This window comes from Marmota flaviventris, chromosome 15, assembly GCF_047511675.1.
Source record: "Marmota flaviventris isolate mMarFla1 chromosome 15, mMarFla1.hap1, whole genome shotgun sequence".
Classification (NCBI taxonomy): Eukaryota; Metazoa; Chordata; class Mammalia; order Rodentia; family Sciuridae; genus Marmota; species Marmota flaviventris.
In genome coordinates, this window is record NC_092512.1 from 46,862,452 (window position 1) to 46,879,913 (window position 17,462).

The 17,462-nt window shown below is 31.8% G+C and overlaps 1 protein-coding gene across 1 annotated transcript in view; it reads left to right on the forward strand.

The window, feature by feature from the left end:
• Positions 1-17,462, forward strand: part of Mmp16 (matrix metallopeptidase 16) — a 253,559-nt gene that overhangs the window by 115,080 nt on the left and 121,017 nt on the right. The window contains exons 2-3 of the mRNA XM_027947595.2: positions 6,554-6,702; positions 16,098-16,220. Of these exons, the coding sequence (XP_027803396.1) occupies positions 6,554-6,702; positions 16,098-16,220 (272 nt within the window). The remainder of the gene's footprint in view (positions 1-6,553; positions 6,703-16,097; positions 16,221-17,462) is intronic.

Consider the following 17,462-nt stretch of genomic DNA (forward strand, 5'->3'; position numbering starts at 1 on the left):
TACTAAACATTATGTCTTATAACACATTTAAAATAGACATATTAAGTTGACCTAAGGATGACATAAATTTTCTAAATAACTCTTGTTTTACTTATGAATTATATTTATAATTTTTGCCCTTATTAGAATATCATTGAGAATTCTGTGATCGACTATACTTCCTTCTTTTTGCAATGTTTAACATTTCAAAATACAGTAATTTCAAGATCAGTTTATTGCTAATTGTCATCTTAAAAATCACTGTAGTCAAAAGGATACCTATCAATGATAAATAAACGCAACTAGAAAGGTTGTATTATTGCTTGGTTATAAATCATACGTTTCATATTTTGATCCTACTCATCAATTATGAAATGATTTTTGGTAAAATTCAGCTGGTAAATTATCATTTTCCTTGCTATCTGTCAGTTTAATAAAAACTAATCAAAAGGTGTTGAATTTTCAATTTTTTAAAATGGATTTAAAATCCACCAAAACTATCCTTTTGAAAGATTATTTTTAAATTATCTTGCCAAAATTTTAAAGTAAAACATCATGAGACAGTTTTAAATAGGTCATGATATTATAACTTTGTGATCACAATTTTATGTATGATGGGAACATTTCAAAACATGCATCCTTAAAATACCCTTCATGTATATCTTTCCCTCAAAAGTAGCCTTTTTCTCTTGCATTTCCAGCATGCCTCTGTTATCTTAATGGGAAAGATTAAGTTTTTATTTCTCATATCCCAGAATAGGATATGAGAATACTTAATAGCATATTAAGTAAGCATATTATTTACAGCTTCTTGTCTTCACAGAAGAGAACAATGCTTTTGTCTTTTTGTAATACAAAATACAATAAATTAATTTAAGTTTGACATCTTCTTTAAGTACTTTGCTATGAGCTAGCAAGCAAACATCTATGTAATATAAAATGTTTTCTTGTTCACTCTCCATCATGTTTTATAGTATTATTGAGATATCTATTTTTTAAGATAATATCAACCATAAATCTATTTAACCTGACACAGAAGAATTGTCATGAGTTGTAATATGATGGGCTCAAACTGAATATGGTAATGATAATATCAACCTCTCTACATTGTGGAATTCTATCTCCTCCCTCAGGAGACCTAGTAGAACATAGGCGAAAAGTGCATGTATGAAGTTTAGTCACAGTGAGGACATTAAGGTCAATCTGGATAGTAAATAAAAGTAAAGTTTATTTTATTTTAGATTTCATAATAGTTGTGCTCATAGATGTATGTGTGGGTATGTGCATGATATAAAATATTACTACATTTCAATGGGCCATTTGTATAACCACTTTGTGTATTCTAAATGAGATTAATTTAATTATTTTTGGTGTTGATAAGGATTAATCTGCTCCAGAACATAAAGGCAAGTCAAGTCCATAATCCATCTACTACATAACTCAGGTTCATGTGTATGCCTTTTAGAAAATTCACATGGTTATGGGTGAGATGGTGTAGGCCTGTAATCCAAATGACTCAGGAGGCTGAGGCAAGAAGATCCAAAATTTGAACCCAATCTGGGCAACTTTGCAAGATCCTGTCTCAAAATAAAAACTAAAAACTGGGCAGAGGGATATAGCTCAGTGGTTGAGCTATATCCTGGTTTCAGTCCCCAGATTTGAAGGGGACTTTAGCATTTGGGGTTTGTGAGGTGATCATAATATAATGTAAAATCATGACAATGATTATTATGAGTAATTTTTTGGTAATTATTTATTTCTATGTAAACATCATGAAGATTGTGGTATCATATGCATAGTCTACAGTTATTTGCTATTTGTTGTGATATGTTCTTTTTCTTTTTTGGTCATATTTTATATACGTGAGCGAGTAAACATACTTAGAAAATCTAAACACACCAAAGAGAAACCAGTAAAGACAGAGAAGGAGGCAGTCTTATAGTCCTCTGTAACTTTCCAGAATAAAGACCAACACATGATGGAATCGCAATGAAAAGTGGTACTGGTTTTAATCACTGGATTCACTGGATGTCATCCATTATTGCTAAATACAAAGTACAATTTACTTTTATGCAGAGTGGAGAAACTCTCCCTTGCCTTTACAATCTAAGTGTTTCATTTTTTTCATAAATGAGAGATTTTCAAGTCGAGAGGGGAAAAATGAAGAAAAAAGTATGGTCATGATGGTCATAATGACTTATACTTATGAATAAGGCAGCTGGTTTCCTGTCTCCTTGACCAAATAACAGTTGCCTCTTGATTGATGAGATGGTTGATGGAATAGCTTTTGATCCTTCTACTGTTTTATTTCCAGCTTAAGAAGCCATTTAATAGACAGTAAAATTTCCAAATGAATTGAATTCTATATATGCAATTTTATACACTGATTCATTCATGGTGGGGATGGGATGGTGATTTAGAGCCCATTTAGATTTTTGAATGAAGAGAAAGGCTAATTTCTGCCTCGTTAACTTATTCTATGAATTTTCAATTTGACCAATTCTAAATGACTCCTTCTACATCAGTTTAATTTTTGGGTTAATAGGTAGTTATAATTCATATTTATAGTCTCTTTTCAGACTGGAAAATGTAGACCCTAAATCCTGCTGTTATTTATAACCAGTGAATATATATTATTTCAGGGAAAAAAATCCTGAAGCTTTTGCTGAGTTTGCTGATGATACCACAAAATTGAGTAGTAATCCATTTTTAGTATTAGTCTTAGTTTATAATAGAATTTAACGAATTTGTGTAAAAGGAAATTAACTTTTTATAACATCAAGAACTTAGCTATTAAAAATGCATTCTTTCAGTTGTATTTCAAGAAAATCAGTTATTATATCAAAATATTAATCATTATATATTTCAATATTTTTATCACTATTAGTTTAATATGAAGTCAATAATTCTTTAAAAAATTCCAAAATAATAAAAATGTTTATGTGATCATGTAAACAGAAATAATTTGTATTAAATAAGTACTATAAACATTATCACCACTGCCCTTTCTTTCAATAGAGAGCATGATACTTGAGATGATAGGAACTGGGTACAAGGAACTTGCCACAGCACATCTTAGCTGGAAATGAAGTTCACCATCCCAACCTGAAATAACAGGCTAGCCTCAAATGGGCATTGTGGACTTACATATTTAACATATTTACATATTTAACTTAGGTTAAATAAAATTTCCAAACCATCTCTCCTTATATTTCCCTCCAGTGATTTCTATAATTGCTAAAATGCATCCTTTCCAACCCTAATAAATTTAGTAATTAAATCACATATGCTTATTTATTTTATTTTGAAGGATGTCGGAGCACTTTGCAATTATTCAGAGTCGTCATTATAAAATGTGTTCTCTCTATATTTATCATGTCAGAGGAAAATTTTTAAATTGTTCTCGCATATGTGATTTATCTCAGTAAATGAATATGGTAGCTTTATATAAAGGCATTGGCAAACTGATTATCTTCAAACACTAAAGAAATTTTTTAAATAAAATTTAATAAAGTACTTTCATGTACCCTAATTATATGAATTACTAACATCTGCTTTTTTATAACTATTTTTCAGGATGCTATTTGATATGTGTTTGTAAATGACAGACAATTCCTGTGGGTTTTTGCAGTACAGTACATGAAATATTATTGACAAAGATGTTTCTTTAGTGGACTTTGCTGAAATTTTGTGTGTCAGCTACTCCCTAACACTTCAGTTCAGTAATGGCAATATCTACTGCCACAGCATTTAATATTTAACTCTTTAACTTTTATTGTTTGATATATCTTTTTGCTCTGCTGAGAACAGCAGTATTCTGGTTGTTCCTTCAATTGAATAACCACTAAGAGCAGGAAATTGGTTTTGTCCACAAGGTAGCAAGATATTTGAAGGAGTTAGTGACACAGGCAGTAATTCAGGGTTAGATTTTGTAGCTCCTTTTGAGGTACCAAGGTTATTTGTACTGGTGGCAATGGGATGGAGTAAGTCACAGGTAGTACCATAAGTCAAGGTTTTCCTTAAAGAAATTTATTTGTCCCTTAATAATTTTTCAGTGCTCTTAAATGCACTTGTCATCAGTGAGCCCAATAAAACAAAACAAAAAAAAGGACAGATATAGCATTTCTAATCATCTATGACTGGCAGTACTTAAACAATGTTGAAAACCATGATATATTTCAAATAAGAATTGATGTCTATAGTAAAGTCTATTATATATTATATATATATGTGCATATGTGTACATATACACATACCCATGTGTATATCTTTAAATTTCTCTGAATAGAAAGTGATAGAAAGATTACATGCCAAATTATTATCCCTGAATAGTAGAAAATTAGAAGAGGTAAGGTAAACAAATACTACATTGTAAATCATTTTTCAAATAAGATTATATTTGTACTTTAATAGAAATTTTCTACTAAAGTAGAAATTTTTAGTAGAAATTTTCCTTTTGTCATCATGACAAAATTATGATGACAAAATTATGACATTGGTTGTTAGCCAGTAAACAAACTTTTAACCATAAAAACTGTAGATCTTATAGCTTTCCTGTTATTTTACAATTAAAAAGAACTGACCACTTCTCATTCATTTTGAAAAATAGTCTCTCGTGATAAACAACATAATGTGAAATAGAACTTGAAAAAAATCAAAATTCATTTTTTATATTATTTGAAATCATTTGTTTGGAAGGCTAAGGAATAAATCAAATATGTATTTTCTAGAACATGTTATTTTTTCATAATGTACTTAACAATTATGTATTTTCATATTTTCTGTGTATATAAATCAAAGGTTTTATTATTAATGGTTTTCTCTTTACTGTCCTCATAAACATAATTGCCAGTAACTTAGCACCCAGCAGTAACCTAGCAACAAGTCAGCTCTCCCACAAGTAAGAAATGAATGCAAACTGTTATGGAAAAAAATTATTGTTTAAGAATATTGACACATGCACATTATTAAAATCTTTCAATTTTGAGAAATTACATGACTATAGGTATTAAATTTCATAAATAATATTACTGCCTGCCTCCTTCATTCAGAAATATAATGGAATCTGTTTGAGACTGCACCAGTATTAACTAGGTAACAACATACTGTTTTCCTTGGCAGCCTGTTCATTCCAGAGGAGAAGTGACTACCTTAGCCTGCTTTTCCTGTGTGGGAGATGAGTTTACTAGATTGGGTTTCACTGGTAAACTTTCTTGATATCTCTTAAATACTTTTAGGATGTATTTATTTTCAAGGGGTTAATTCTTAATACTGCATTTTTAGATATTTTGTGTTATACATTTTGAAATTTTGATATATTTAATATTGGCTCTTACAATGAAATTTAGTTTCTTTGTTATTTATTTTCACTGGGGAAATAACTCTTCCTGTGTTGTGGTTATAACTTTACAAAGGAAGAATATCAGTTTTCAGAGAAAAGCTGAAATTCCATAGGATCATTTTTATGTGACAAATAGACCTTGGAAGGGAGAGAAACACACAGATGAATATCTTCCACTAAGTAGTATTGTAACTACTTGGTTCTTATCAATTTGACAGGTAGTTTGTGGCACTTCAGTAAATCCTAGGGCCTGCAGGAAGACTGAGGGAAAAGACAGTAGGCTGGGGTGTGAGTTGAGCATTTAAAAGGAATGCATAGAGTTATAAAACTAAAGATTATCTGCTCCTGGGTGGACGTTTATTTCTTTTAGAAAATGTCCTGAGTTTTCTATTACTTTTAAAATCTAATTTTTAGTAAGTTTGAATTTCTACCCCAGTCATTCGTAGGATATGAAATCTACTCTGATTTCTTTATCTCACCATCCTCTCAGGTCTCCTCACTAGGGAAGGGGGAGATGCAAATCAAGAGACCCTTAGAGAGGTCTATACATACACAATGAGATAACAGCATTTGAGAAATATGTGCAAAGTTTGGCTACTTATGTGATTTTGACTGAAGTTAATCGGAAGGAAGGAAGGAAGGGAGGGAGGGAGGAAGGAAGGAAGGAGAGAGAGAAAGAAACAGTGTTTCCTTGAAAAAGTTTTCTATCCTTGGAGGTACCTGGCTATAATTGTATAGACCTGGCTACAATAAACTTACATGCAAAGTTTTATGATGGAATAACATGGTTTATCTGTAAAGACGCTACTTATCACAACTGTAGCCACTGGTCAATAGTTCAGGCAAACAGTTTTTTAGATGTTGTATATATACATTAGCTGCCCCTTCTAGCAAAGATATGTACATTATTGAAAAAGTACATTCTTGATTTTGGCATGTTAAGGCCCTGGAATGCAGGGATGATCTTATTTTTCTCCCGTTGTTTACTGTACTACTTTATATGCTATAAGCGTTCAAGAAATGGTTAATTTGTTTTCAATTGGAATTTGTAGGTATGTTAGAAAGAGCCACAATTACTAAATATATATTAAAATTATTTATGTAGAAATCAAACAAAGTATCTTCTTATAGATGAAATAAAGTTTATCTGTCTATTACAGAAATAAATCAAGACCAGAATATTATTGTCAAATTGTAAAGTTGATCTAAAAGGAACTGTACTTGTTATTGCAGGTTTGGTTACAAAAGTACGGCTACCTCCCACCAACTGACCCCAGAATGTCGGTGCTGCGCTCTGCAGAGACCATGCAGTCCGCCCTAGCTGCCATGCAGCAGTTCTATGGCATTAACATGACAGGAAAAGTGGACAGAAACACAATCGAGTAAGTAAGATATCCATACTCCTTTTCTTTTTCATCTTTGAGCCAAACTAAGTAGTCTCAAAAAACTTTACACAAATTCTAGTAACTAATGAAATTATTTGTCTTATTAACTTTTCTGTAAAATTTGTCTGTTTTTAACTCCAGTCCTCTGAGATTTCATACACCATTTAAGGTCCAAAGTTAGCTTTACTCCACCTGATCGTATCAACACGTTTTCAATCCAGGAAAGAAAATAGAGTCAAAGGTGGGTTTATGGTTGAAGCCACTTCAAGGAGGGACAATGAATAATAGAACTGTTTTGTATGTCTAGTAAGAGTATTCTCTGCAAATCTGTAGAGAGGCTACTCTCTGTTAAATGGAGTCCTGTTGATAGTTTCATATAGCCATATAGAAATATTTACACATGAAAATTGGCAAGTGATTCAGATAAGGCCTCCTATTATGGGTGGGAAGGGAAGTTTTCCATGGGCTAGTTGTTGATTGTTTACTAAATCCTCACTGATGACAGTTTCCCAAGTGAGATAAATCAAATAAGGGTTTTCAATGAAAAGTCTCCAAATTTCTTAACGAGTGGCTGCTTTTTACCCTTTAATAATATTTTTTTTATCTTATTGATTTATTAATTAATCATTCTATTTATGCAAACAGTAACTCTTTCCTGGGCACTTTTTTTTCTATGAAAGGGGCTTTATCAGGTTCAGAAGACATGAGGTCTTTGTCAAAGGAACTCTGTTCTATACATAGCTACACAGTCACAAACTGTGTACTCTTCTCCACCACAGGCACAGGGTAAGTTCTGTAATATTATAAAGCAGCATTTTTGTTTCTGGACAGCAAAAGAGGAAGTAATTAATTTTTTTTCAATGGAGAAAAAAATCATTTGTGTTTTTAGAGCCCTTGATCCTCACAAAGTGATTCTATTTCTGTTATTTAGGTTGATGATCGTACATCAGCCTCCACAATGGGGAAGATATTTTTCTTCCTACTTTCTCAAATGAAGGAACTGAATGTCAAAGGCTGTGTCAAGTCCAGAATAGCAGCAGAACCCAGGTCTTTTGTCGTTTAGTCTGAGGAACTTGTCCCGCTGTGTCCTTCAAGAAATAGCACATTTATTTTTCTTTTTAAACCTTAAATACATGAGCTCTCTGGACTCAGATGTAATTCTGACACCTCAAACTAATTTAACATATAATTCTGAAATTAGATTTTGCTTTCTAATGCTTATAGCCTGTTGTTAAACAACGCATTTCTATGTCATCAAGGTAGGAAAGCACACAATAAAGGCTTTAAACTTCAAAGTATTTTGAAAAAAAAAATAAAACTATTTTACCTCCTCCAACACTTTTAAGAAATGCGCATCTATTTCCTTTGATCTATACCATGGCAAATGAAATCAAGAATAAACAGAACCCTTTCTGCAATAATTAGAAACTTGTTATCAATAATGGGAATAAAATTTTGATCTTTGAGACTTGCTGACCCCTAATCTTTATAATGCTTTCTTAATGGTATCATATCCAACTTTCATTTTGAACGATAAGGACCCCTCATCCTAATAGGCAAAAACCTTCAGATAGTCTTGAGTTTAGTCACTATACAGAGGAGATTTCCATTTAATTTTCACTTTTCACAACATTTTACAAAGCATTCCATACATATTTCTGTTTCCCTAGTGGAGAACTGTTAGCTCCTGATTCACTTTTTTAGAAAATATGACACACTTTTTTAAGATACAAATAGATCGAGGATTTGGAAAAAAAAAATTAAATTGTTTTAATGTCTAATTTGACTAATACCAGAATTATAAGGAAGTATTTGGTACTTTTACTAGACATTGAAATTGAGAAAGCCCCACCAAACAACGCTGGCCTTTGTTTTCAGTCTTGGTCATTGTAAGGATTCATGATGCGCAGGTTTGATTTCCTAGAGCAACTAGAGAAAGGTCTTTGTCAGGAGATAATAAAAGAGCAATGTGTGGAGGACTTATTTGGGCCCTTCACGTGGAAAGGGATCTGAGCAGTTTGTTGTTGTCTGGTAGGAGGAGATAGAAAATATGGAGGTGTAGAGAAGGATGTGGGTCTTTTCTAGTTAGAGTGTGGCTCTGAGTCCAGAAGAGGAGAGATGATAGTTTTGGTGCACAGGAGTTAAAGTAGAATTTCTGTGACAGAATTTTAGAAAAAAATAAACACAATAGAGAACCCTTGATAAAATCCAAAGGAGTTTAGTTGCTTGTCTGTCTATTTGGGTTGGATTTTGTGTATGATTATTTTAACAAAACCTTGCTAAAATTATTTTAACAAATTTCAACACTGGAGTTTTTTGTGTGTGTATGTGTGTATGTGTATATATGTGTGTGTTTGTGTGTTTTTACTTAAATTGCTAATGCATTTTTCTCTTTAGAGAGTGTTAAACCTGACAGTTATTTCCAGGTGAACCCACAAATTCTTTGTTAACCCCCTCTCATTTTCCCCTATTTCCCAGCCATGCCTCCTCTACTTCTGTGTCTGCTTGAACTTTACCCTTAGTGTCATCCTAACTATAGCCCTGTGCCCTCATTTGCCTCCTGCCTGTTTTTTTCCACTGAAGTACTTCTACTGTTGATGTTATTGCTCAAGTTACTCAGATCAAGTAATGTGCTATTTTTGGAAGTATAATCAACATAATCGTGCTATTAAAGCAATTGTCTGTTCTTTTGTAATCTCAAGTGAATGTATGGTAACAATATATACTGAAATTGAATGCTATTATTTTACATTATCAAATTATAAGGTGTGAATGTTCTATCTGAGCCTTATTACATAAGGTACACTACAGGTTTAGACCCAAAATTATTTCTCACTATAAAAATAATTTCTTTTCAGAGTCTACAAACTCTTATCTAATTTTAGATTCTTTTTCAAGATCACTTGTTTAAAAATTAAATAATGATATGCTGCTTTGGCAGACAGACATGTGGTATACTTACTCTATAATTCTTGGGTAATTAAAAGTAATGATTACAATTGTGGTAAGCCTTATATCATTTTGATGAGATGAACTCTTTTCATGCAACACACTTAATGTTTCAAGCAACATTTGAGATATTATCTCAAATGGAATATTATATTTCTTTTATGTCAGTTAGGACATGTTTGGGAAAGATGCTAATAATTACCTATTCTCCACCAAAAATGAATTCATTATATGTTGCAATGTTTCTTTTAATTTATGGGTTCATTGACAGAGCTTTGCCAGCAAATTCACTTAAATTCCTTAGTGAATGGAGAAAGCCATACTATGCATTAAAAATATATTTTTGGCAAAGAGAGAAAAAAATAACAATACAATAAGGAAAAATGAGTCTGATATGTTTTTATAATGCTAATAGTAATTTTTAAATTTTGGTTTCTTTTTCACATGTGTGGTGGTATGTACTGAATCATGCTTGATGAAAGATTTCTTAAAGTGATAAATCTTTTTGAGATTCTTCCACAGATACATGCATATGTGTCCGTGTTTTGATATATCATATAATCTGAATAAGTCTTCAGTTTATTCAAACCCTGGCCAGAAATTATACTTAATTGAAACTAAATTAACACTGAATAAGTAGCTTTTTTCAGAAAATTATTATAAACCTATAAAGATTTTTTGAACTTCTAATTTGATAATTGAGATATTTATATAACAAGATATAACATGAACCATTATATTTTTACGTGATTTACCAACATGTTTCATGATTTCAATTCTTTTGTCTAAAGAACTAACAAGTTAATACTCTATCTTTTCTTTCAATTTAGACACAAATGAAGGGTTCTTTAGTAATAAAACGTTTTTTGTTTCTGAATATATTAATGGTACTCAAGCACTAAAACATTATAGGATAGATCCATCCTCATTTTGGTAGCTACAGAAGCATGGCTGGCAGCTAAATAGAGAGAGCTTAGATTCCATTCTGAAGGGTGAATGGTGAAGGCAGAATAAGAGCAGGCACTGAAAGAACTTTTGTTCTCAGAGAGGCTCAGGACAGCTTAATCCACTTCTTTTCTGTACTCAAGTGTTCAAGACTTTACCTTTGCACTTTCAGCCTTGTAAATCACATGTGTGTCCATGCAGGCAGTTAATGATTTGATAGAAAAAAGAAGCTCTGGACCAGAATGTGCTGTCAGTCATCAACATTTTGAGCTTCAAGCGAATTTGCTTTTATAAGCCTCATGACTTCTGGACCTAACTCCGTGAATATGAACAAAATTTAAGAATATATAAAGTATTAAAAACAAATATTTAAACGTTTCTAGAAACATCTAAGGAAGAACTAGAAGCAGAAGATATTATTCTTACCTTTCATTAAAATTTGGGAAATCTGATGAAAACATATCTAACCTATTATTTTTCTTAGAGTAGTTATTGATAAAGAACAAAACATGATTTGGTAAGTTATTTTTTTTTTCTCTTGGTAAAGATAAGGATATGTACACTGACCTGCTGTGTAGTACAATTCCAGTTGCAATGGTGGCCTTTCCAGTGCACTCAGTGCTGCACCGAGTGCAGCACCACTGCAGGGCCACCAGGTACACAGACTGCAACTCCCAGTCTCCTCCTGTAGCCATGCTGTGAATGGCCTTCAGTATTTTCATGGAACTCCAATTCATTAAAAAAGAAAAATTTTTATTGAAATTAACGGACACTCCATATGCAATATATCTGTACATATACTATAAATGTACAAATGTGTTTAGCGCTTATGGCTATTTTACTTACATAAAACAGGAAAGTGTAGATGTCCCTATCTCTATAATCAAAGTACCAGGAAGATCCCTGTTTTGCCTAACATAAAATGCTGTGTATTAACTTACAGGTTAAAGTGAGCCAAAACATGTTGTTTTTTGTATACAGCTACTCTTGCTGCTCTTTGTATTGCTATTAATATGTCTACCTTCTGATATTTGTAAATTCACAATAATTATTATAAAGTAATGATAGCAGTTATTATCTGTTAGACACTATTCTCAGTGTTTTACATGATTTAACTACTTTGATCCTTACAGTAACTCAGTAAAGGTGGTAATATTATCATCTCCCCTACATAGATGAGGAAACCGAGTCATAAAATGAAACGGAAATCTGACTGATGTAACAGGAGTAGTGAGTCTGCAGAAGCAGAGTGACACCCAGAGTATAATCAGAATCACTGCTCTCAACTTTTACACTCCTCTCAAAACACTGATTATTTTTTTGTTTTTGAGTTAATTTAAATGATTTTAAATGACATTAATGATCTGTCCAATAGTTAAAAGTGCATGGGTTTTGAAACCATAGTCAATATTGCAAATCAGCATGATATTTATGAAAATTGGGGTTGTTCCATTATTTACACCTTGATATTACAAAATGCCTTTCTCATTGCTCACACTCTCCTCCCAGTGTCCCTTCCCCATGTCTTTGCTTTGGAAGACTAAATTAAAATTCCTCTAGTGAGTCAGTAAAGGAGCACACATTCATGAGCTATATATTGCCACACAGAAAAATTAAGTGTGTTTGATCAAAGACACTTTTCACAAATAAGCACTGTCTAAAAATAACATAGAAAACGTGATAGTCAGATTTTGATAGTTATTAGCTGGTAATGAATAAATAAATATGTACACACGTGTGTGTGTGTATGTGTATAGATACACACACATATATGTATATATGCAACATATTAAGTCCTGCTTCTTTTATGTATACGAATATATGGGATTTAACAAGTGTATATATGCTACAAATATTGGGTATAGATGCTGGTGAATTTAACAGAATATTCTCAACTTGACCAACTTTCATTAAAAGTTCTTTGCACTGTTACGAGCTGGTGTTGTGGCTCAGTGGCAGAGCGCTTGTCTAGCACATGCGAGGCCCTGGGTTCAAATGTATTGGGTCCAACTACAACTAAATAAACAAAATATTTTTTTAAAATAGCTTAAAATAAATAAATAAATAACAAAATAAAAATATTGTGTCCATGTGTATCTAAAAACATTTTTTAAAAAAAGTTCTTTGCATTGTTACTTGATGTTGGATTATGCCTACTGTTGTATTTATTTTTTCATAATATTTTGTTTATTTTTAGCACTTAAAGCTAAATCTTGAAGTAGATGACTTATGTAAAAGTGTTCATGTTATGTCCATGTAGTAAGAATTTTTTGAAGATACAGAGCTGGAAAGAGTTATAATGTTTTCAAGAAACATGCAGGATATTGGGGAGATCAATATCTTCAAAAAAACATGTAGACTTAGTTTATTTACTTCCTATTGCTTATGGGAGATTTCATTGAGCACTGTCCTCATGCTGGGTTCCTTCCCTCCATTCACAGGTCAGTTGAAGATAGAGTCAGATAAATTCGAATCAGAATGCATAGTGCAGTATCTGTGGCATTGGGGTAGTGAACTGTCCCTGTGTGAGATGAATATGAAAAGTGGCTTGGGTTCTTAGTGTTAGTAAGGAGAAAAAGTTATTCCAGATAGAGGTCACAGAAAACAAAGGCAAGAAGACAGATGTCATTAGCAGTGAGAAGGAAGGCAGTGATGACAGTGAGAGATTGAAGAGATATTTGAAGGCAGAATAGACAACATTATGATTGATTGTGTGTGAGGAGAGAATAGTGGAGGATGATACTATGAAAATCTGGCATGGGCATTAGAGATGTTCAGATGACATTGATTGGTTCAGATGACATTGGTTCAAGTTTTGGGGGAAAGATTATGATTTTTATTTTCATTATGTGTAATATTTCCTGTTCACAATCAGGAATCTACCTGGAGATGTGAGAGCACTTATTCCAGCTCACTGTTAGAATCCATTGGGGGAGTTGCTTCTAGAACCCCTGCAGATACCAAAATCTGCAGATACTCAAGTCCTCTGCACATAACCTACACATTTCTTCTTGTATACTTTAAATAATCCCTATATTACTTATAATACCTAATACAATGTGTGTACAATGTGAGCAGTTGTTAGACTATTTTTATGGAATAATAAAAAAATGGAAAAATGGCAAAAAAATCTGTACATGTTTGTATAGATGCAAGTTTTTTCAAATACTTTCAATAATGAAGTTATTGAATCTGCAGTTATAGAACCCACGGATATGTTGGGCTGACTATTTTAATTTCTTGTCATGCATCTTCTCTATAAATTAGGATCTTAGCAAGGAAAGGAGTCCTGCCTTGTTCATCTTTTTACCCATTCTTTCATCTTCCACATATCTTAGTAAGTTGTAAAAACTCAAAAATATAAAGCAGGATGAAATAAGTAAATGGATGAAGAAATAGTCAGAACACAGGAACATAAAAGTTTTATGGGCACAATCGTAAGAAATACATTAGGAATTCAGCAGAGATATATTTTAGCATAGGAATTCAGTATTCAATCCTAAAAATTCTGTCCTTTGGAATATGTTCATACTTCACTGAGAAAACTAAAGTCTCTATCATATGCATGAATTTAAATGAAAGTTTAAATTATTAAATTTTAAATCATTGTCTTCATTTTTAATATTATGTATATTAAAGTAATTTTTAAAAATATACCCTATTTGAAAGTGTACTTTATCTTGATAAAGTTAATTTTATTTTGTCAATTTTATTCAAAATTATTTCTCTTCCCAGGCATTTATTTAAATATTATCCTTAGCTGTCACCATATCCCACATTAAGTAAATGTATTCATCTTTTATAATTATATCTAATTTATTTCCTAGTACTTTCAGTTAGATAAATAATTATAAGTACCTATCTTAAGAAAATTATATATTTTTTGAGGATATAATTGGTGAAATATTCATATATAAGAGTAACTTAAATCATTATAGATACATCATTAATGCTTAATATTTGTTAATTAAATCTGTATTTAGATCTTAAAAATGCATTAAAAATAACCATTTTTTTAATTTAAAAATCACTGTGTCCCTATTCATCTATGCATTGAATATTCACTGAATATCTCTTATATGCTAGGCATTGCACAAGATACTGGGAATGTGTAGATCCTCTGCCTTAAATGTTTTCCAGCCAAGTGAAATATCTCTACAACTCAGTGGGTTTGGGAATGTCCTAGACAGTTAGTAAAAATAAAAGGTATCCATTCTCACCTCCAGAAAGTTCAATACCATAGAACATGATGGCCTCCCAAGAGTTACCATTTGTAAGACATCTCATTTGATTGGGAGAGAGTGATTTTGCAAAGTAACTATAATCCATTTAAACTTGTATGGCATTTCTTAAATCCTATGACTACAATTTCTATGTTACTGGAGTCAGAATAAAAACGCAGAAAAAAAGTATCAAGTTTCTTAAGAAGTACAAGTCATTATTTCATTGGTACATGAAGTTATTCTTATGTTTATAAAAGCGAGTTAACTGATTTATCCAAGTAGCAAATAAACTAATTCATTTTTACAAAATGAGCACCTTTAGATAGTAATTTCTGTAAAAAGTATAGAAATTGTTAAGCACCTGACAAAATATAGCAAAAACTGATTCATTTCCACTTTGTGAATCATATATTACCATAAATATTCAGCATTGGCTTTGTAGTTATTAAAAGGGTCAATGAACAGGAAAACCATTTTGTAAGCCACTAAAGGAAAACTACTCAAAGCCGTGAAAATCTTTCTCCTTAAACAAGACTTGAGAATAGATAGAAAACATTTCAATAGTCAAATAAGACTATAGAAAAGAAGCTAAACTACAATTTCTGAATAAGTATTCAAAGTAACAAATTGAAAGCAGCATTTACTGTTCAAATACAAATGTTCAACCTTGTTCTTGTGATGTTAACCCTCATATTTGGAAAAATATTTTTAAGAATTGAATTTGTTATTAAAGATTCAGAGTAAATGGCTGCCATTGGGAAATTAGAACAATGATCAAAAGTGGATAAGAAAAATTGAAGAAATGCGAATGTTATTTGAACAAAAAAATTCATTGCTATTTAAGTTAGAGTAGACGAACATATACCTATTATTTCCTGGAATTTTAAAATCATGTAATAGATTTTAAAAATTATTGATATTAAAATTGCGGGATACCTTAGTATTATATTAAGAGTGACACAATGGACTAATGATTGATTGTCAATATTATACAACTTTTAATAGCAGGTTCTACTTCATTCTACAGTTAGCTCAAAGTGAATTAGAGAAAGGAAAATTATCTAAAAGATATAAGTAGTAAATTAGTGATTTTTGATCTTTCCCCCCAAAATGTGTTACATTGATTCCAATTGCAAGGATAATTTAGTTTAAACCCTTTAGTTTATGGTTTGCATTTTCATTACCACCATCTCACATTAACTTCTTAATCAATTTCCTTTTGAAATTAATAATCATGATTGCTGGTAAGTAACCAAAATATCATGCTTTTTGCAGCTGGATGAAGAAGCCTCGATGTGGTGTACCTGACCAGACAAGAGGTAGCTCCAAATTTAACATTCGTAGAAAGCGATATGCATTAACAGGACAGAAGTGGCAGCACAAACACATCACTTACAGGTATGAGAATTGAAGAGGAATTTTCTTTTCACTGTGATTTTTTTTCTTACATTTTGTTTGATATTTTCTGAGCATGAACTACATGTTAACAAATAGTGATATGATGTTATCATTAGGAATTTAAAACTGCAATTGAGAAGAGATTGCCCATTTGGGGAATGGAATGGACCTTCTTGGAAACACTTGCTCTCTTTAGCATACCATTTTTTTAGGTTTTGAATGAATGCCAGTATTCTGAGGGACTTTCAGAAATATTATAATATCTGACAAACACACATAATCTAAAAAGTAATTAAATATTTAAGTAATTACTATTTAAGCACAATGTCTCTGAATCTATTAATAATCTTTTAGTATCAATTTAACCATTTTGCTTTTTATCCTTTTGGTAATGGCTCTAGGGGATCTTGCTTTTGCATTGTTTTCAATGATGTAAAGTGCCTTCCAACCTAGAGTGACTGTTGCTTCCAGTGGAGAAGTTCATCTTTGTTCACCTGTTCATTGAACAACTGCTTATTGAGTTTCAGTATGAACAAAGAACAATGCTAGGCCCTGGGGATATAGCAAAACATGGGAACCCTGTTTGTCTTCAGGAATTTACAGTCATGTGAAATTATAATTTCATGTGCATAATTATGTGAATGTGATACCTTTATGAAAAGTATGGACTGGATGCAAAGGAAATGGAAACCAGGGTCATCCAGTTCATCTTTGAAAACCAAGGAGGTCTCTTACTACAATGACTTTTAGCCAAGACCTGCACAAAGAGAAAGGATTGTTAGAGCAATGGGCAGGAAAAATGGAGAGGAAATGTAAAGAAACATCACCATCAAATTACATGGTTAGAGAACTTTACAGTTAAATTCTTTGTGTAAAAAAAAACTCCTCATATGCATGTGCTGAAAACATAAAATTTAAAATTCAGTATACATTTTGTCTGTATAATTGGAATGTGCCATTTGAATTAACTTTGGTTATTTTGGGAACACTTTTCATGTTACTTTATATTCTATGCTGTCTTCCCAAATAGCATAACCCTGAATTATCGTTTTATGCAAACTGTTGAAAGTATTTCTGCAGGTAAGACAAATCAAAGACAAAACAGCTTTGGGTCAAGCCCATAAAGTTGGTATTACCAGTATTGAAATTTGTTTATAGGATTTTTTTAAAATTCACAAACTTGTTCTACCATCTCTGTAATCTGAACTTCCATAAAATATTAAGAACGTATTATGAAGATTT